Source organism: Microtus pennsylvanicus, chromosome 16, assembly GCF_037038515.1.
Source record: "Microtus pennsylvanicus isolate mMicPen1 chromosome 16, mMicPen1.hap1, whole genome shotgun sequence".
Lineage (NCBI taxonomy): Eukaryota > Metazoa > Chordata > Mammalia > Rodentia > Cricetidae > Microtus > Microtus pennsylvanicus.
The window spans coordinates 23,979,219-24,000,314 of record NC_134594.1 but is presented as its reverse complement, the minus strand read 5'-3'; the positions used below and the strand labels follow the sequence as shown (position 1 = coordinate 24,000,314).

The following is a 21,096-nucleotide window of genomic DNA, read 5'->3' as shown; positions in this document are numbered from 1 at the left end:
GCCGAGTTTTCTTTCTGGAATCACTGAATTATAATTGTACTGTGACTAAAATGATCTAGAAAGCATTACTGGAGGAAGTTTTTAATATTTTAATATCCAATTCTCATTTAGCCTGAGGCCATCAGTGTTTAAAAACCATTGCTTTTATACCACTGGAGGAGAAAGATGCTTCCGGCTACACACAGTAAGAGGCTGTCGATATAAGACCCATTCCGATATCAGAGGTGTGGAATGTGAAAAGTGCATCTTAGAATTAGTAAAATATGATATAATTATGAAGCTTCCCCAATCTCTCCTTCCCAGTTACTTGGAGTTAGACATTAAAACGTCCAGTTTATGAAAAATGGGGCAGGTTGCAAGTGTGGGAGTTGTCACATGTGCTTTTAGACTTCTTCACTGTCTTTTAAGACAAGATGCTAAAAACCAAAACCTTTGCTGAGTGTCATGGCTCATGCCTGTAATTCCAGCACCTGTGAGACTGAGGTAGGAGAATCATTAGTTCAAGGCCACCATGAGGTGTGTCGTTAGACCCTACCTTAGAAACAAAACAGGTGGGCTGGAGAAAAGCTCTGTGCTTAAGAGGGCTCTGTTCTTGCAAAGGACCTGAACTTGGTTCCCAGCACCCCCATCCAGGTGCCTCCAGCCACCTGTAACTCCAGCTCCAGATAACCTGAAGTCCTAGCCTGGCCCTGTGGGTACCCAAGTACAAGTGAGTATCACATAGACACACATAAAGGGGAAAATGACCCCAAACAGTCTGTGAGCAGAAACGAAAAGGAATTATTTTAAGTACTATTTATATAAACATGTTTTATAGAGAAGGAATGAAAAGTTTGATAGAAAATAGGTCACTATAAAAGATTTTTTTTGTCTTTATAAAGCACTAGTAATGGGGGCTGGAGAGGTGCATCATGAATCAGAAAACAGCAGAGATGAGATTCTGTCTCAGAAACAAGATGGAAGGTGAGGACCAACACCCGAAGTTGTCTTCTGGTCTCCACCCCACTCTGGTACACATGCACACACGTGAATGTGCATGCATACATACATGATGCACACCAGGATACATACATCATACACAGGCAGAAAGTGTTAATAAAGATAGAACTGCTAAAAGCTCTTCCAGTTTCACTATAAAACAGTATTTATTACAAACATTATTAATATTGGAGCAGAGTAATACAGCTGTCATCTCAGATGTCTTTGTGACAAGAAAAGCTAAAGTCTGCTTATTTTGCGGAAATCCTAACACAAGTCAGGTTTATTAACTTTAGTGCTTAATGTTGTTCATGCTTTGAACTCCGTCTTTTTCTTTTCATCTTCTCTCTGGCGATGCCAAGGAAGACAAGCTGCATGTCCCGGGTTGTGACTAAGGAGACTTTCTCAGCATATTTGTAGGCAAGTCCATTGAGCCGTTAGCCCGCGCTCACTGAAGACTCGCCGTGTGCCAGGTCAGACATGACTTTTCGTGTGGCAGACAGGAGCCTTTGCTCTCACTGGGCTCTCAGCTTTGTAGAAAAGATTAAACAAGTTAGTGCAGTTTACAGAGACATTAAACGTGGAAATTAGAGGGAGGTCAGGAAATGCCTCCCTGGGAAAGTGATTTGTGAAGGGGGCTGGAGGAACGTGGCTTCTCTGAGCTGCAGAAAGAGATTCAGTGTGGGGCTAAAGGGGAGTGACAGACTTCTAAAGCATCCAAGTACTGAGTTTCCTGAAGGGAAATAGAGAACTGCCAATCGAAACAATGCAAATTTAGTTGGTAAAACATTGAGTACTGTACATGAGACTGAGACAAAGTTTCTGCCTCTGCGGGTTTGGGCTCCAGTCGTAGGCCGTGAACATGGTAGCAGCCGAGATGGATGGTTGGACAGGTGTCCTTCCCTGTGGAGTGAAGAAGTGGTGCTTTGTGCAGGGCTGAGGCGGAAGAGGAGGACCCAGCGCCCTCATCCGTCCTCTTTGTATACTGTTGAGTGTAGGTCATCAGTCCTCTTTACACACTGTTGAGTGTAGGTCTCCTGTGGCCTGGGTGACACAGCATCTGTCTGTTGAGCTGGATGGATTGTGTAGGGGTGGTGGCCTCTGTGTTACATCATAACATTGTCTTGACCCTTTTCCTATTTTTTAGCAACTAATACAAATAATCAGGTGTTTCTATTTTCACTGGCAGCATGGAGAGACAGTGTTCTGGGCCTTCTGTTGTACTACATGCTCTAAGCATAATTAGTATGGAAGACTCTGCTTAAGGGCCTGCCTGCACAATAAAATGTATGTAAAAATATCTGATGGAATGAAAAAATGTAACATACAGTATTTAGAACATGGACAAAATATTATCAACAGGTGCCCGCTGACTTTTTATGGGAATTAGTAAATCTCGGCAGGATTGTGGGTAAGCCCCACCCAGTCTGGTGTACTCTTGGACTGGAGTTGTCATAGTAACCATGGGCTGCAGTCTCACTAGTATGAGATCTTACATGGCCATTTTAGTTGACAAAAAGAAATGAACTTTTAGTTCAACAGCAGTTTCTTAGAAATGGGAAAAATATGGTTTATTACAGTAACCATAGACACAGAAGCTTCAAGTAACTGGTAGATGCATGCTAAGCAACATGCAAGCATGTTAAGAACAGTGCTTACTAAAGAATAGAGGAAACTGAGTGAGACACCTAGGATCATTTACTCGGGTAGTGTGACAGTGGTACATTTATTTATTGTATCACTTAGTTTTTATAGGGACTTCGATATATGTGATAAAAATTATAGCCTTGAAGCAGGGCAGTACCGAAATGAACAGGGAATTGTGACACCTTGTTTAAAATAATAGCCTCATCCTATAGAAGTGTGAATTAGCCTGACTGCGTGTGTTACTAGTTCTTTCTCCCTGCTGGAACGCTGATCTATGAAAATGAAGGGTCAAGTATCCTAGAATCCAGGCTTAACTCCGATAGTCTTACTTCCTGGCATGTGCAGTTGTCCTTGGCACCTGACTTACATTTGTTTTCTTTCTTTCTTTGTTTTCAGACAAGGTTTTTCTGTAGCTTTGGTGCCTGTCCTGGAACCAGCTCTTGTAGACCAGGCTGGCCTCGAACTCACAGAGATCTGCCTGCCTCTGCCTCCCGAGTGCTGGATTAAAGGTGTGCGCCACCACCGCCTGGCTCTGACATTTGTCGTCTTTGCTCCTAACAGATACTGTGCAGCAAATGTGGTGTGAGCCTGTCATACTGTTTGGGGAGAAGGCTAGGACTTAAGTCTGTTCTGTGTTGATGGTTAGATGCTTCATTTTATTCTGACCCCTGAAGCATTAGTTTTTTACTGATTTGGTGTTGAAATAGGAGCGGCGGGGCTGCGTCCCTGGCACCCGGCCGCCCACATGGCTAGCTTAGCTTATGCCCCGAAATAATTACACGGAAACTGTATTCTTTTAAACACTTCCTGACCCATTAGTTTCAGTTTCTTATTGGCTAGCTTTTACATATTGATCTAACCCATTTCTATTAATCTGTGTTGCCCACAAGCTGGCTTACCAGGAATGATCTTAACCTGCATCTGTCTGGAGTGGGAGAACCATGGCGACTCACTGACTCAGCTTCTTTCTCCCAGCCTTCCGTTCTGTTTACTCCGCCTACCTAAGGGTTGGCCTATCAAATGGGTCTAGGCAGTTTCTTTATTAATAAGAAATCACTCCCACATCAATTTGGGGTGACTTTTTCTTCCATTATTGCAGGGACACATTTCTCCGGCTATAATTTCTCAAACTTAAGAACTCTTTCTACCTTGTCTTGAAAACATCGAGAGAGGAGAGAAGAAGAGAGGAGAATTTCTTCTTGTTAGTTGAAATGGCTGGTCCATCAAATGCTAACTAGAAAAAATAACAGCATTGGTAGTGGCAGATGGAGCTTAGGGTAGTGTGCTTGCCTGCTTGTTTCGGGTGCTTCCTGTGGTGTTTGAGTGAGAGTGACTCCCATAGGCGCATATATTTGAATACTTGGTCCCCAGTTGGTGGAACTGTTTGGGAAGGTTTAGAGGTGTGGCCCCCGTTGGAGAAGGTGCTTCACTAGGGTGCTTTGAGGTTTCAAAAGACTGTCACCATTCCGAGTCTGTCTGCCTCGTGGTTCCGTCTCAAGATTTGAGTGCTCAACTATGGTTCTAGTGCCACGCCTGCCTGCCTGCCACCATGGTGGTCATGGACTCCATACACCCCAAATAAATGCTTTTTTAATAAGTTGCCTTGGTCATGGTGTCTTATCACAGCAGTATAAAAGTAATGAAAGCATTCTCCCTAAGTGCTGTTGGCCTTTGCAGGTGTAATAGCAACCATGGCAGATGTTTGCCACAATGCTTTTCTTTAAATAAAGAAGACTGGCTACAATGCTTCCTTTTCAGTCCCTGCCCCAGGTTCCTGGAATAGCTGCAGGTCCTGGGCATGCCTGCCGGCTCAGCCCTGTTAGATGAGCGAGTATGAATACCCTACTCATTTGTGAGTCTTTTGAGACCTTCCTCAAGTAAGCAGTTCTCACTTCCATGGCCTCTGTCTGTGCACAGGCACCCACCTGTTTAATAAAGCCGAGCCCATTTTCACGGCAGGCCCACTCTTCTCTCTGTACTTGCTGTACCTCTTTGCTCTCTCTCTCACCTTGCCCTGGTGTTTTGGGGAATGCTTGCTAGCCTTTAGAATTCCTTGAGTTGCTTTTATTTTTGTATATGTTTGAGTCAGAGTCTTGGCTCCATAGCTCAATCTAGCCTGGAACTCACTATGTAGTTCATGGGTCTCAACCTCCTGCTTCAGTCTGCCTGGTTGCTAGGATTATAGACAGTTGCTAGGAGTACAGACATCTGCCACAAATCCTGGCTAAAACCAGAGATTTAAAGAATCTGTAGTAGGAGAGAATTTCAGTGATATTGTAGTCCAGTTCAAGGCTTGTGTTGAGCTAGCATTTGAGAGGGTTAAAAACTCAGTCGGTTGACTCCTGTTACGGTCTCCTTGTGTTTGTTGTAGAGCATTGCTTTGGGACCTTAGCATTTATTCCTTTTCAGAAGATTTCTATAAAACATTTTAAAATTGAATGCTATTTAGCTGACATCATGTTGCTTGACTCCATCTGTGTAGGCAAAACATTGTAGAGGCAGGAGCGTGTGGTGCACAGGAAGCAGAGACAAGGACAGGAGCAAGACACCAGGAAGATTCCATCCCCAGTGGCCTAGTTCCCCCAGCTAGGCCCCACCTCCTAAAGTTTCCAGAATAGTTCATGTATGATGATACATTCCTGTAATGCCACCAGTTGAGACTCTGAGGCAGGAGGATTGTAAGTTGGAGGCGGCCAGCCTAAGCTACATAGTAGGTTCCTGTTTCAAAAATCTTAGCAGAGTGATGGTGTTCAGGTACATGTCTTTACTCCCAGCACTTGGGAGGCAGAGGCTGGTAGATCTCTGAGTTCCAGGCTAGCCAGGAGTACAAAGTAAGACTATATCAACAAAACAAAGCAAGACACCAGAAAAAAGAAAAAAAAGAAAGAAAAAGTTACTACCAAGCTAAAGTTTTCCGAGCTTTCCCAGAAGAGTTCTACCCAGTGTCTGGGGACTGAACACTCAGCATGAGAATCTGTGTGTGGTCTTTTGGATCCAAATCGTCATGGTGTGTGCTAGCTTTCTGATATTCACAGATTACTAAGTTTAAATACCCAGTGGTTCTACGGGGAAGAGTAAGAACTCTGTTTAATTGTTGAAAGATGCTTTTATTAAAATCCTCCAAAATGTAAGAGTTTTCAAATGGAATGGCATGAATGTTTCTCTTTTCATTTATAATTGCCAGCTAGCAGGTAATTTTTAATATACTTAATGTCATGTTTTATTTTTAACAGATGCTTTTAAAACCCAAGTATCTTGGAAGGTGATTGGGATGCTAAGAGGTTAGCGTCTGTGAATATCTCTTTTTTGTGCAAATGTTTCTTCAGGTTGGTAAAGGAGCACTTTCCTGGGAAGAAGGCAAGCACACTGTGGGCGCTCTGTTTAGCACTGTGAGCATTTTCAGTCTTCTTGTGTTGTGGAGCTTGTGGCCATAGGGTGAAGCCTATGAATCTTATTTTAGAATGTTCTAAAATCTAAAGCAAATACCTAGCATTGCAAAGGAGGTACATATCCTAAGGTGAGTTGTCAAACTGTCTTAGGTTCTCTCTGTCTCACCGTCTCTCCTTCTTTAAGATCTTTCAAGTGAGTTTTAATTGCACACAGGATGAAGTTCAGTAGGTTATTATTTTCCTCTCCAATGCTGAGAATTATACTCAGGCCCTTGCAAATGCTAAGAAAGCATTCTACAGCTGGGCCACCACCCCACCCCTTTGGCAGGTTCCCTCATGCCTTGGCTTCTGCCTCTCAAGTGCTGGGATTATAGACATGTGTTACTATGCTTGGGATTTCATTGGGAGCTCAAGACACTGAAATTTGCTTCCTTCATATACTTGGAACTAGTAAAAGCAAGCAAAACCAAAAGCAACCACAAAAATAAAGAAAAAAAACCTTTTTTTAACATACGAAGTCTCAGTATTATATTGCTAGGAATAGTTCTGAGGGTTTTATATATTAACATTATTTACTCTCAGTAACACCAGGCTAACTAACTCCTCCAAGTGTAGAGCAGGTATTTAATATCGGAGAGTCAGTAGCTCAAGAGCACACCTTCAAGCATCACACTGACGAATTGTATCCCATTCCTTCTCTACACATAAAAACACACTCACTTTTTTTTTTTTTTTGAGACAGGGTTTCTCTGTGGCTTTGGAGCCTGTCCTGGATCTAGCTCTTGTAGACCAGGCTGGCCTCGAACTCACAGAGATCTGCCTGCTCTGCCTCCCGAGTGCTGGGATTAAAGGCATGCACCACCACCACCGGGCTCACACTCACATTTTTAAAAGATTTATTAAGTATACAGTGTTCTGCCAGAAGAGGGCACTAGATCTTATCACAGATGGTTGTGAACCACCATGTGGTTGCTGGGAATTGAACTCAGGACCTTTGGATGAGCAGCCAGTGCTCTTAACCTCGAGCCATCTCTCTAGCACCCTTCCCTTTAACTCTTCTATTAATCCAGATTCTGTTGGGTGTTGGACAGGAGAGGTGGCTCAGTGGTTAAGATCATTGGCTGCTCTTCCAGCTGACCAGGTTTGAATTTTAGCTTCTGTATAACAGCAGTTCCAGGGTATCCAGTGCCCTTTTCTGACCTCCACAGGCATCCACACTTAGGACTTTTTAAAAAGTTTTGTTGGGGGGGGGGGGCTGGAGAGATGGCTCAGAGGTTAAGAGCATTGCCTGTCTTCCAAAGGTCCTGAATTCAATTCCCAGCAACCACATGGTGGCTTACAACCATTTGTAATGAGGTCCGGTGCCCTCTTCTGGCCTTCAGGCATACACACAGAATATTGTATTCATAATAAATAAATAAATACTTAAAAAAAGTTTTGTTGGGTCTTGGCATATGCTAGTTGCTAGCGTTTGTTCTTTTTTTCTTTTTCTTTTTGAGACATGGTTTCTTTGTATTTCTGGCTGTCCTGGAATTGGCTTTGTAGACCAATCTGGCCTTGATCTCTAGAGATTTGGCCTGCCTCTGCCTCTGCCTGAGTGCTGGAATTAAAGGCACACGCCTCCACTGTTTGGCTCTGGTTTCTTTTTAAAAGTATTTATTTTTGTTTTGAGTGTAAGCTTCATGTGTGCGTGTTAATTTGGGGACCAGAAGAGGGAATGGAGTCTCCTGGAGCAGGAGGTACAGATGGTTGTTTACTACCTGATGTGTGTGCTCAGAACCAGAGTAGGGGTCCTTTGGAAGAGCAAGGATTGCCTTAATGCAGAGCCATTTTATTCAGCCTGGCATATGCTGTTTACTTCCTGGAACAGATTGCCTTCTGCTCTTCACTTTGTTTCGGCATTTTTATCATAGACTAGCACCTACAGCTTTGGGATAAATCAGGGTAATACATGAGGCAGTAAATACTTTCCAACAATTCAAGCCACATGAGATGGTTTGCGTTTTTTGGAAATGTGTTATTAATGTCGAGTGGTGAGCTGACTTGGGTCATTTGTGTAGAGTAAGAAAAGTATGGCGAAGGTGAAGGAGCGTGGGGGTGAGAATGTGAGTGCTGGCTTCTCCCAGTTGCTCTAAGTTAGCCAAATTGATTCTAAGTCTAGCTGTGGTTTGGTGCCATCTGCTGGTGCTTATGTGCTTTTCTGGCTGTTCTTTGATGCCAACAATGGCAGATGGGAAACACAGTTTTTTCTTTTTGTTCTGAGACAGGGTCTCGTGTAGCTCAGGCTGACCGCGGACTTCCAGTGTAGTAGAGGGTTATTTAAACTCCGCACCCTCCCTTGCCTTTCGCCTCTCAGTGTAGGATCACAGGCATGTGCTGCCTTGCCCAGCTGTTTGGTGCTCTGATTCTAGGATCCTCTCTCCCTCAATACCAACTTCTATGGGCGAAGCTGTAATCGCTGTAACTTGGGAGGCTGAGGCAGAAGGATTGTGAATTCAAGACCAGCTTGGGCTACATAATGAGAGCTTGTCTTGAAGAACAAACCTCACTGCCACTCAGTTTCCTTCTAGAGAACGACAGTGTTTCTGACTAACCTTTGTGTTCTTCGTACCGCGTGTCGTTCTGACACCTAGTAGAGCACAGATGTTTTGTGAGTGGTTTTCAGACAGGCAAAGGACTGTCTGTGGTCAGTACCAATGCAGTTCCCTCTCAGATATTCTCAGATAGGTGGTTGACTTCAAGGATGTGGAACTTGTTGGATTCAAATAGAACAGATAAAGCAGACTTATGTGAATTCATGTGTTTATGGAGTTTTACCCAGCTCTATTGTGCTCCCATTTATTTGATTAAATTTGTATGATCTGCTCCATAAAGTCACAATAGATGATTTTTTTAATTATTGAGGAGAGGTCATGAACCAGAGCAGCGCACTGAGAAGTCTGTGGCTTATCCAGAGACTGATCCGCTATGCAGCTGCAGTGCAGCTACTCAGCCGCTGCAGCAGGTGTGGTTATAGAGAAGGCTAGAAGGGATTCCAGCCATACGGTGGAGCTTTGACATGGTGAGCGGTAGCACATGCCTGTGGCCCTCCATCAGGAGGGAGAAGCAGTGTGGGCTATAGCATGGGATCATGTCTCTAAACAGGAAAAAAAAAACAAGAAACATAGCTTGTAAGATACTAAGTTGTAGGTTTGATAAGGGGATAAATTAAACTTCATTCAGCCTTACAAATGTAGAAAATGATGGATATTGAAATCACAAATCAGTATAATAGAAGTTTAAAACATGTTAAGGTAATGACATGAATTAAACACATTTGTTATTTATAATAGGCTCAACAATTGTAGACCAGATAGTAGAAACAGGAGACAAATAACAGAAAAAAATAAAATTTATTAAATGGGTAAACATTTTGCTAGAAAAATAGTAACTGGGGGCTGGAGAAATGGCTCAGCGGTTAAGAGCACTGACTGCTCTTTCAGAGGACCCAGGTTCAATTCCCAGCACCCACATGGCAGTTCACAACTGTCTGAAAATCCAGTTCCAGGGGATATGACACCTTCACACCAATGCACATAAAATAAAGATAAATAAATCATAAAAAATTAAAAAAAATAGTAACTGAAGGAAGCGGCAGTGATAAAGAGAATTTATCATGGCCTGGAGGGATGGCTCAGCCGTTGAAGGCTAGGCTCACAACCAAAAATATAAGAGTTCGGTTCCCAGCACCCACGGCTGTCCCTCCAGGTACCTTAAAAAAAAAAAGAGAGAGAGAATTTATCATGAATATCTTTAAACAGGTGCGAGGAACAGTTCGGAAGTATAATCATTAACTTATGCATCTACCAACACAGCTGTGCAGTAGAAAGAGCAAAACCAAGTTGTAAGCAAGTTGCTTTACTAGGACTTTGGATACTGGAGAGATAGTCCAGCTGGTTAGGAACATTTACTGCTTTTTCCAGAGGTTCCGAGTTCAGTTTCCAACATGGTTCCACTTCAGGTGGCTCACAACTGGCTGTAACCCCCGCTCTAGGGGATCTGACACCTCTTGTGGTCTCGACAGAAACCCACACTCATACAAAATACACTTCCACAGACAGATTAATTTTTTTAAAAAAGAAAAATCTGGACAGTGGTGGTGGCACCCACCTTATATCCCAGCACTTGGGGCACAGAGGCAGACGGATCGCTGAGTTTGAGACCAGCCTGGTCTACAGAATGAGTTCCAGGACAGGCTCCAAAGCTACACAGAGGTTCGAGACCAGCATGGTCTACAAGAGCTAGTTCCAGGACAGGCTCCAAAACCACAGAGAAACCCTGTCTTGAAAAACCAAAAAAGGAAAAAAAAACTACAACAACAACAAAAAAACAAGATCAGGCTACTGCTAAGGAATTGTAAACTTATAAGATAGATAATGCTAAAAATTTTGCGAACTGTGGGGGCAGGAGGAAGGCCTAACCATTAAATATTCCTATAGAAAAGATTGAAGCTGTCCTGCTTGGCTGATAGTGCTGTTCCTAGAGCCTTGGTTCACCAAACAAAAGTTTCTAATCAGGTGTGGCTACCTCTGAGTGAGTTGTTGGTTAGGACCCCAGAGTCCCCTAAAACAAAACGGACTCTTGCCCTTCCTCTCGCCTACCTGCCTGAACTAGGTCGTAAGAGCTGAAAACTATTCTTGGGTTGCAAGATCTGGCTAAAAGCTGGGACTGAGTTAGGAACTTCCTGTCTGCTGCCTCGCTTCCATAGTGTGGGACAGCACCATGCAGGGCGCTGCACCATGCAGGGCGCTGCACCATGCAGGCCGCTGCCCCATGCAGGCTGCTGCACCTTGCAGGCCGCTGCACCTTGCAGGCTGCTGCCAGGAGAAAAGGCAGCAGTAGTTGTATGTAGATGTGAGTGCCATGAACTTCCAAACCAACCTACTAGGCAAGGTTTGTCCACTTTTCTCTGCTTGGATTTGAGGCTGGTGACACAAGAGGGGACCTTGTTAAAACTCATCAAAAATGCATGGGGGAAGGGAAAGGAACTTATGACTATTTTTTAAATATCTTATGAGTGTCTGGGTTATACCCATAGGTAAATGCTACCCTGCCTTTTAATGAGAGAAGCTTCTCTTTGCTGAGAAGAGTAGAGACCCATAGCTCTCTGGGTGTTGAGAGTAAATGATGGATGAGTGGTCATTGCTATCACACCCCTGAGGCTCAGGAAACACTTTGGAATCTGAGGTAGGAAGAATGTAAGAACTGGAAGACAAGGAAGAAGGATGTGTGCAAATGCCACCTTGGGCGTGACACAGCCATCCATGTCTTACACTCACAAAAGATGCAGTTACCTGTTAGGAGCTGCACGACTAGACTTACCAACAGGAAGGTGTCGTGGGGGATGGGCTCATGGGTCCCTGCCCTCCCTCCGGGTTGAACTACTGGCTGCTGAAACTTTCTAGGAGGGGCAGTCATTGCTTTGAACTGTGTACCTGTTGGTGAGCCCACCAAGTTCCAGTGGATAGTTTCAAACCCCTGATCACATAGATCATGAAATTCAGTGGTCCACAACACAAAACCACCAAAACCATTAATATGGGAAGGGATTTTTAAGAAGGGGGATAACAGCAGTGAAAAGGGAGAGTAATTAGAACACAATTTATACACGGATGAAATGTTGAGAAATAAGAAAATAACCGCTAGAAGTTTTTGAAGTGAAATTAGGGCTGTGAGATGGTACAGCGGGTAAAAGCACGTGCTGTCAAGCTTGTAACCTGGGTTCACTCCCTGAAACCCACAGAGCGGGAGGAGTGTGCTGAGTTCCAGCACGTGTTCTCTGACCTCTACATATGTGCCGTGGCGCGTGCCTGACTCTCCCTCCCCACAATAAAGTTTTTAAAATGTAGTAAAGAGAAGCATAAAGTTTCCGAGGACACTCTTCCCTGATCGTAGGTTAAAGGAAAAATGCCCATGTAACAGTTTCAATGACCCAACACTCATCTGTTAAAATTGGTGTCTACTAAGGGTAAAGACTTAATTGGAACCTCATGAGGGACATTATTAAAGATGTACAGTAAACTGGGCATGGTGGCTCATGATTGGGAAGCAAGTCTCAAGTTCAAGGCAGCCTGGGTTTATACAGAAAGACTTTCTCAAAAAAAACAACTTATAGTAAATATCATTTAGTAGAGAAAAGGATGCCAACACTAGCATTACTGCTATAATATATAGCAGTGTTGTGGGGATTCATTCTCCCAATAGTTAGCAGGTACTGGCTTTAGGGCATGGCTTTTGTCTGTGGATGTGATCCTCATAAGGAAGAGGGTGGAGGTCAGAGATTGCTACTTGCACTCACCCCAGGGCAGAAGGAAGACCTTGACAGCTCTCTACCTTATTATTTATTTATTTATTTATTTTTAGTTTTTCGAGACAGGGTTTCTCTGTAGCTTTGGAGCCTGTCCTGGCACTAGCTCTTGTAGACCAGGCTGGCCTCTAACTCAAAGAGATCTGCCTGCCTCTGCTTCCCGAGTGCTGGGATTAAAGGCGTGCGCCACTACTGCCCGACCAGCTCTCTACCTTATTGTAATTCATGAGTGCTTCCTAATCAATCTTTGATATCTTTTTATCCGCCTACATTTGGTGTGAAGAGATCACGTCTGCAGACGGAAGCCACGCCCTAAGGCCGATACCCTAAAACTATTGGCGGAATGAATTCCCACAGCATATAGAGGGGTGCTTTATTTTAGTGTGGGTTTCTGTTGCTGTGATACAACACCTTGACCATGAGCAGAAGCAACTTGTGTAGGCAAGGGCTTACTTCAGCTTACACTGCCAGGTAACATGCATCACCGAGGGAAGTGAGGGCAGGGTCTCAAACAGGGCAGGAACGTGGAGGCAGGAACCGAAGTAGAGACATGGAGGGGCTCTGCTTGTTGGCTTGCTTCCTATAGCTTGCTTAGCTTGTTTCCTTATTTACCCCCAGGACCACCTGCCCATTGTGGCACACCTACAGTGGTCTAGGCCCTCCCACATCACTTGCTGATTAAGAAGATGTCCTACAGGTGTGTCCACAGGCCAGTCTGGTGGGGTATTTTCTCAGTCGCTATCTCTTCCGGAAGTGTGTTAAGTTGTGTTAAACTAGCCAGCAGAGGAAGAAAGTCTTGATGACGGAAGAGAATAAGTACGGTTGAAGTGTGGCTCAGCTGTAACGTGCTTGCCTCGCATATACAGAGCTTTGAGTTCAATTCCTAGTATCGCATAGATTCATTAAAGGGTTTAGAGAAAAAAATAACCCTGTTATTCTTTGCAAATGGGTTAGCACTTCAAATCTAAAAGACCTACTACTCATATACATGATTAAAGTCGCTATGAAAGTTCATCATACAAAGATGAAGAAGGATTTACCAGGGCTGCTGTGTACAGCCACAGTGGTCAGTAAGAAAAAGACATAATCTCATGGTAAAATCCAAATCAAATAGAAAATTTTTCATTAGGTACCTAATGAAATAAATCAACCTTACATGTGACCTGTTTACCACATTAATGGCTCTCTTTGTAAACCTAGCTGGATCAAAGTTATTTATTCTTTTTTTAAAATATTTATTTATTTATTATGGATACAGTATTCTGTTTGCATATATGCCTGCTAGAAGAGGACACCAGACCTCATTACAGATGGTCGTGAGCCACCATGTGGTTGCTGGGAATCGAACTCAGGTCCTTTGGAAGAGCACACAATGCTCTTAACCGCTGAGCCATATCGCCAGCCCCTATTCTTTTAATCTTTTTAATTCAAAAATACATAAGAAAACTGATGATGATAAATCTGGTCTTCCTTCTCCAGCTAATCTAAAACTCAGTTTCCTTTTAGTCAGAATCCTTGCAGATTTGCTTTTGGCAGAATTTGACAAACTCTTTAAAATATGGATCTCAATAGAGTCCAAACCAGTGGTTCTCAACCTGTGGGTCATGACCCCTCTGACAATATACCCCAGAATATTTGCATTACAATTCATAACAGTAGCAAAACTTCAGTTATAAAATAGCAATGAAAATTTTATGGTTGGGGTCAGCACAACATGAAGAACTGTATTAAAGGGTTGCAGCATGAGGAAGGCTGAGAACCACTGCTCTAGACAACTCTGTGAAAGAACAAAGGTGTGGACTTGTCCTGCCCACAAGGACAAGTCCTGTCCAGGAGGAAGGGTGTGTGCTACGTATTCATGAGGCCCTGGATTTAGCCCCAGAATGAAAGCAAGGGAGGGAGAAAAGGATCTGAAGTTGTAGGAAATATAAAGTACAGGCCCGGCAGGTTATGTTGGTCATCTCAGTACTTGGGAAGTCAGGCAAATTCAAGGTTTAGAGCTATATAGAGAATTGTTCTCAACCTTCCTAATGCCGTAACCCTTTAACATAGTTACTTAGGTTGTGCTGACCCCCAACCATAAAATTATTTTTGTTACTGCCCCAAAGCTGTAATTTTTCTACTGTTATGAACTGTAAATACCTGATATGTAGGATAACTAATATGTGACCCTGTGAAAGTGTTGTTTGGGGGGTGGTTCCCCAAAGGGGCCATGCATCTCATGGGTTGGGAAATGCTGATACAGAGAGTTCTTAGAAGAGAGGACCTGGAGAGATGGCTCAGCAGTTAAGAGCCCTACTCTTCCAGAGGACCAGGGCTCCAAGCCCAACATTCACATGGTGATTCCCAAGTATCTGTAACTGAAGTTCTAGGGGATCCAACACCCTCTTCTGGGGCTGCAGATACATGCCTTGCATTTGGTACATTCATTTGGTACATTGACTTAACATTCAGGCAAAATACTCATACATATAAATTTTTTTTTTTTGCTCATGTATTTCAGCATGTTTATTCCCTGGTACTTAACAAGGAAGAAATTGGAGGATTTCAGAAGGGATGGAATGAAGAGATAAAGAGGAAAAGTGATGTAATATCTTTTAATTAACAACTTATGGAAATAAATTTTAAATAAAAAAGAGGCATTAGAGAGATGGATCAGCAATTCAGAACACCGAGTGTTGTTACAGAGGACTCGCATTCCTTTTCCAGAACCCACATGGTAGCTCACCATTTGCTGTAACTCCAGTCCCACACATCTCCTGCCTTGTTCTGGCCTCTGTAGTTACTGTGTACAAGCACATACAGCCAAAATGCCATATAATTAATATTTTTTAAAGTAGATTAAGGAAAGAATAAAATTTTTTACATATAAAATTTTTAAGTGGAGTAATTTTGAACTATTCTTTTAGAAAATAAATCAGGCCCAGTGGTGTTGGCAGAGGTGGAGGCAGAGGCAGGTGAGTTCTAGGCCAGCCTGGGTTACAGACTGAGTTCCAGGATGGCTGGGGCTACACAGAGAAACCCTATCTTGAAAAAACATAAAATAAATTAAAAATGTATCAAATTGTTATTTATTTGATTAAAAATGAGTTGACAGGACTGCAGTGCTGGCATGTTATCATGAAAAGGTCCATCGAGCAGAGCAGAGAGCCTAGAAACCCCACACAGTACATAGAGTCAGTGCTGCAAAACAAAGGAGAGGCTGTGCTGGTGGTGTAGGCCCACGTGGGAGGCAGAGGCAGGCAGAGGGAGGCAGATCTCTGAGTTCAAGGCCAGCCTGCTCTACAGAGAGAGCGTTCCAAGACAGCCAGTACCTCTCAGTTCTTTGTGTCTTAACTCCCATGGAAGCATCCAGTTTAATTTGATTAGTGTATTCTTCTGTTTATACCCGATTATATATATATTTATATCCTGAGTAAAGAATATCTGTTTCCTATATCTTTTAGCAATCACTGTTCTTAATACGCACGCACGTTACTCAGCATACAGTTAGCAGTTACTTCAAGCTGTTGCTGTGATAAGTCATGTTTCCCCTTTATGGATATGCTCAAATCTTGACCCCACTGCAGTCTGAGAATGAATGCCACTGTCATTGTTCTTTGTTCTGTCTTTGGGAGGTTTTTAACTTTTGCATGTATACTCATACATGATTTTATTTTCTCACATTGTCCTTAAGTAGGTTTAGAATCAAGATTACAATGGGCTCAAAAATAATACATGTGGCTTTCACATATTTTTCCCATTTTCGGCAACAAGTTGTCTATTAACTAAAATTGAGAACTTTGTAGTACCTAAAAGGTATTCAAGTTTGGAATTTTTTGAGTAGAGAAGATTTGGACAACATTCTAAGTTCTTCACTATTTATGTTGTGGAACTTTGCCATTTCAGCTTTATGCGTGTGTTTATTTTCTAGTGATTTACAGACTTTTATTCAGGTGCCACATTTTGTTAGCATAAAGTTTCATAAAAACATATTATTGTACTGGTGGGTATTATCTATTCAGTATTCTGTGTACATACAATCAGTTCATACTATATATTTTTTTCTCTTATGATCCTTGGTGAGTTTTTCCAAAATCATCTTTTGGCTTTATGAATCTTCTTTTTTTAAACATTCTTCAAATTTGAATTATTTCATTTTTTCTGTCATTATTTCCTTTTTTATTTGATCTACTCTCTTTTTTTTTCTGTCTTTCTTAATTGAATGCTTAGTTTATTTATTCTTGGTGTTTTGAGGTAGCATCTCTCTTCATAGCCCTGATTGTCTTGGTTCTCACCATTTCGGCCAGGCTGACCTCAAACTCCAGAGCTGGTGTTAACTGCACAGCACAAGTCTCTGCAGCCTATTCGTTTCTCTATGTTTAAGCTGATTTCCTGACTGTCCAGTATTCAGCTGTGCCACACAGAGCTTGACATTTTGCATTTTATAATTCATTTCTGAATATTTCTTTAAAAATGTTTAACTTTTGTGTGTGTGTAACACACAGGCAAGTGTGTGAATTCAGTTCAGCTTTATCAAATGAGTCATCTTTGCCAGACCCTAAATATTTCTTAATTCTTCTGTAATTTACTTTTGTTTCTGAAATATTAATTAGTATATCTTGTATGGGAAAATAGGTATAATTTGACTTCAAAAATCAATAGGATGACCAATTTGAGTTATCTACCAAACAGCAGGCCGACAGAAGATATCTGAGACACATGTGTTACAATGTAGGCCATGTCAACATTTTCAGACCAGAAAAGACAGTGTAGCCTACCCAGCCAGGGCCAGGCCTTTGACAGGACTTGTCTCAAAAGAATAACAGAAGTCTCCTGAGAAAAAAGCCCCACGTTGGCTCCCAGCGCCTGCGCTTCCGCCTGTTATTCCACTGTTCCTTTTCTAATGGGCCATACATGCCAGATTCAACCACCTGAATTTCCATCTCCTCGGTTAACACCAATCCGGTGGAGGCACGGAGGACCAACCCTGCTGAGCCTGAGGTTGCTCGGCGGATACAGTCGGGTTGGGAATGATGGTCTGCTGCAGTGCCCCATAAATTTTCGGGCCCTGGGGACGGGGGCCCCTCAACCCGTTTTTTGACTCCTGGCCACCGAGCTGTATAATGGGCTGCCCATTGATGTCCTTAAAGACCGGCATTCACTGGCCCAATGCTTTCCGTTCTTACATCTTGGGCAAAGGCCAGGTTGTCTCACATTAGGAGTCTGAGCCGGAGAAGACAGCCCTTTCAGTAACGGGCATTGTCTCCTAAAATGTCCTTGTTGTCCACATTTGAAACATCCTCCTCCTTTTCTTGTCTTTGCGGCCTGAGTAGCAGATAAAACAGCAGCCGCTAGGCCTGCATTGGTAAGGGGCCCTCCAACCTCTCGGCAGGCTTTTAGCCAGGCCTCAATTCCCTTCTCTTTAACAGGAGTAATGGCCCCCTGACATTCCTTAGTACTCTGTTCAAAAACAATCTGCTGTACCAACGGCATCACCTGATCCACATCCCCATTCTGCTTCAGAGATATCTAAAATACAGTAAGGTAAAAGTGTGTCAGACTTCAAACTAATCCTATATTGGGAATACTGTTTCATTGTTTTTAAGACACGTTGACTTATCACCCCCCCCCCACCCCTTTGGTTCCCATTAGGTACTCAATAGAATAGATGGAAAATGTGTTACTGGAGTAGAAATTCTGATTTGTTGCCAGGCGGTGGTGGCGCACGCCTTTAATCCCAGCACTCGGGAGGCAGAGACAGGTGGATCTCTGTGAGTTCGAGGCCAGCCTGGCCTACAAGAGCTAGTTCTAGGACAGGCTCCAAAACTACAGAGAAACCCTGTCTTGAAAAACAAAAACAACAACAACAAATATTCTGATTTGTCACCCGTTACAATGGTCTGCCTAAAGTCAGCAAATTACCCTTTAGTGTTCTTTACTGTTCCTGATACAGAAACTATTAAATATGCTGCCTATCGATGGGCGATCCTTATTTCAAACTGATAGCAATGAAAAGGAAAAGCTAGCAGTGAGCTGACTTCCTTTTGTTCTCTGCAGAGCAGTTTTAAGAAAACCCACCTGATGCTGCAGTGGTGCTGGGTAAACATAAAACCATCTTGTATTATATTACTGTTGAAAATAACTATCTATAAGCAGCTAGCTCAGATAAAATTTGTAACTCTATCATTACAGATAATTGTTTATTCAATAAATTGTTATCAAATACAGAATCCACTAGATGTGCATTTTATTGTGGTGGACAACTTCAGGGTAACATTTTGTTTATGTTTAGAAATTCTGAACCAACAAGGCATTTTGATTAGATCTTACTTGGCATTTTATTTGGTCTGATCCCCTACTATCCACTAATTTCTAGCCACTCATTGGCCGCACATTTCTCTTCCCTGTTGCTGTCTTTGTAAGGTCAGTTCCTAGCAAACGGATTTTTTCTAAAAGATGGCTTAAGATATCTTTAAGATATGAACGAATATGTTCATTTGTCCACGTGAACCAAATAAAAGTGAGGGTACACGACCAGCAAAGTGGGTGACTCTAATCCAGTGTCCTCGAGGCTGGCCGGCTGCTGTGCTGTTTAATACCTGTCTAGTGTACTCTGACTTCTGCAGAGAAGAGGACCAAGTCGTCTTTGGAAGTAGTTGGAGACTCCTGACTTCCTTAGTGATGTTTTTAGAATATTTTCTAGGTACGAGATTTTAAAGGGCACTTCTTTGGAATGAACTGATAGTATGTTGCATAAGCTCTGGAGGGGCCAAAACAAGTTAAAAAGCCACCTTCATGTACAGCTGCGGGACTAGGTATTAGGTCGCTTGTAGGAAGAAAAATTTGATTCATGGCTCTTTTCCAGAGGGGACATTTGCAGACTTCGCTTCCGCACAACGTGAAGCGCGCCTCTTCCTGCCGAGGCCCGCGTCCCCGAGGGCGGCCTGTGGCTGCCCAGCCTCAGGTGTCCGTGCAGCCGCTAGCTGCCGGCGCCCGGGACTTCCTGTCTGGGCGCGGGGCGGAAGGATCGCGTTGCCAGTCGGGGCCGCCGCCGCCCCTGCCGTTAGGTGGTGGGGCTGCTCAGCCCGGCGGCGGGAGGCGGGCCGGCCGCCGCTTCCTGTCGGAGGACGCGCAAGGATCCGGGCGTCGGAGTGTGTGCGAGTGCGTGAGTGTGTGCCGCCCGCACGGCGTGTGTCTCCGGCCGCGGGTTCCGCCTTCTCCCCTGTCGCCGCTGCTCAGGGTGTAAGTCAATGTGAAGCAGCAGTTCCAGCCCCGGGATAAACATGGCGACGTCTCTGCATGAGGGACCCACGAACCAGCTGGATCTGCTCATCCGGGCGGGTAAGCGCAGGGGAACTTTTCTCCGGTGCATCGATGCAGCGGACGAGGGGCGCCCTGCAGGCGGGGAGCGTCCCCCGGGGCGGTCAGCGCCCGGGTCCGGTGTCCGCCTCCGTCAGCGGGGCGGCCGCGGAGAGGGGGGAGTGAATGAAGTAATGGAGGCGACAAATCAGGAAGTGATCACCTTGGAGAGTAACCTGCCTCGGATCCCGGCTGTCGCTCCGGGCAGCGCGGCGGCGGCCGGGCACGGAGCCGCGGCTAAGTTGGGGAGTCGGCGCGGGCGAGTTGCGCGCTTCACCCCAGTTGCCGGGGAACCAGGAAGTGAGCGGGGCTGTTGTCCCCGCCGCCTGCCACGCTGTCCGGCCGAGAGGCCGCCCCTGCCCGCTGCTGGGGGCGCTGGCCGCCCGCCGCCCTCGCCTCACACTTCACACAGCCGCCACTTCCGCATGGACGCCGCGGCCCCGGGAGCTACCCGCCAAAACGCGCCCGGCCTCCTGCCTCAGCCCTCCCGGAGCAGTCCCGGAGTAACGGTCTTGAGGCCACTTCCCGGTGCCGAGCGGGACGCCGAGCCGGCGCCTCCCTGGCCCGGCTAACGGCGGCGGTGCACAAACTAGGCTGCTGCCCTTCCGTCCCTCGTGGGGCGGGTGTTTGAGGGGGACGGGAAGGACACGGGGTGTATTCCGCGCAGCCGACCCGGGGCTTTGGGACAGCGAGGGGGAACGTTTATTTTTGTCAACAGGGGGTGCGAACGAGGTGCAGGGCGGGCGGGAGGGCGTCCTGGCCCCGGGGAAGTCTCGGCTCGGAATTGCCCCCTTTCCCCTCCCCCCCAAACCTCCCACCATAGCGGAAGCGCCTGGGAGAGGACAGAACGCGCGCGATTGACAGGCCCGCGGTTCCAATCTGCGCTCCGAGATGTTCCAAATAAGAACGTTGATTTCTGGGGGCGGGACCATGGGCCCGAGCTGGGCCAATGAAGATTGGGCGGGAGTGAAGCTGACAATGTACGCATGGAATTGGAGGGAAGAGGAGTGTAAACACGGAAGTGGCCGCGGGGGTGGGGGATGTGCTGCGCCACTGCTGCAGCGGAAGGGCACGGACTTAAGTTACATAGAAAAAGCAGCTTTACTTGCTAGCAGACAGCGCAGCGAGGGCCCCAGGTCGATGTGGCACTGCTTGAACACTGTTGCTTACTGAAATAAGAAGCGCACGCGGTCTTTTCTCTGGTTCTGTTTCGTATCATCGCTGTGGAATCGGAAGATGGGAAATAGTCACTTCACAGCACTGCTGTAAAAGATCTGAACAGTCTTTTCCTTCTATTGTTTTTAGGTAGGGGGTCTTGAAATCAATAATTTGGCTAACAAAGCACACTCAGTTCGATTGGGAAGAAAAATCAACATATGTTTATCCCTAAATTTA

General features: G+C 44.7%; 1 protein-coding gene across 7 annotated transcripts in view; it reads left to right on the top strand.

Moving 5' to 3' along the window:
* Elf2 (E74 like ETS transcription factor 2) overlaps positions 1-21,096 on the top strand; it is an 86,462-nt gene that overhangs the window by 42,099 nt on the left and 23,267 nt on the right. Inside the window, exon 1 of one of the 7 annotated variants that reach the window (XM_075951033.1) lies at positions 19,301-19,683. The exons of 5 other annotated variants lie outside the window; for them this stretch is intronic. In XM_075951033.1, the coding sequence (XP_075807148.1) occupies positions 19,626-19,683 (58 nt within the window). In that variant the 5' untranslated portion in view covers positions 19,301-19,625. Of the gene's footprint in view, positions 1-19,300; positions 19,684-21,096 lie in introns of those variants that run through there. One more of the 7 variants, XM_075951034.1, reaches the window with a different exon arrangement.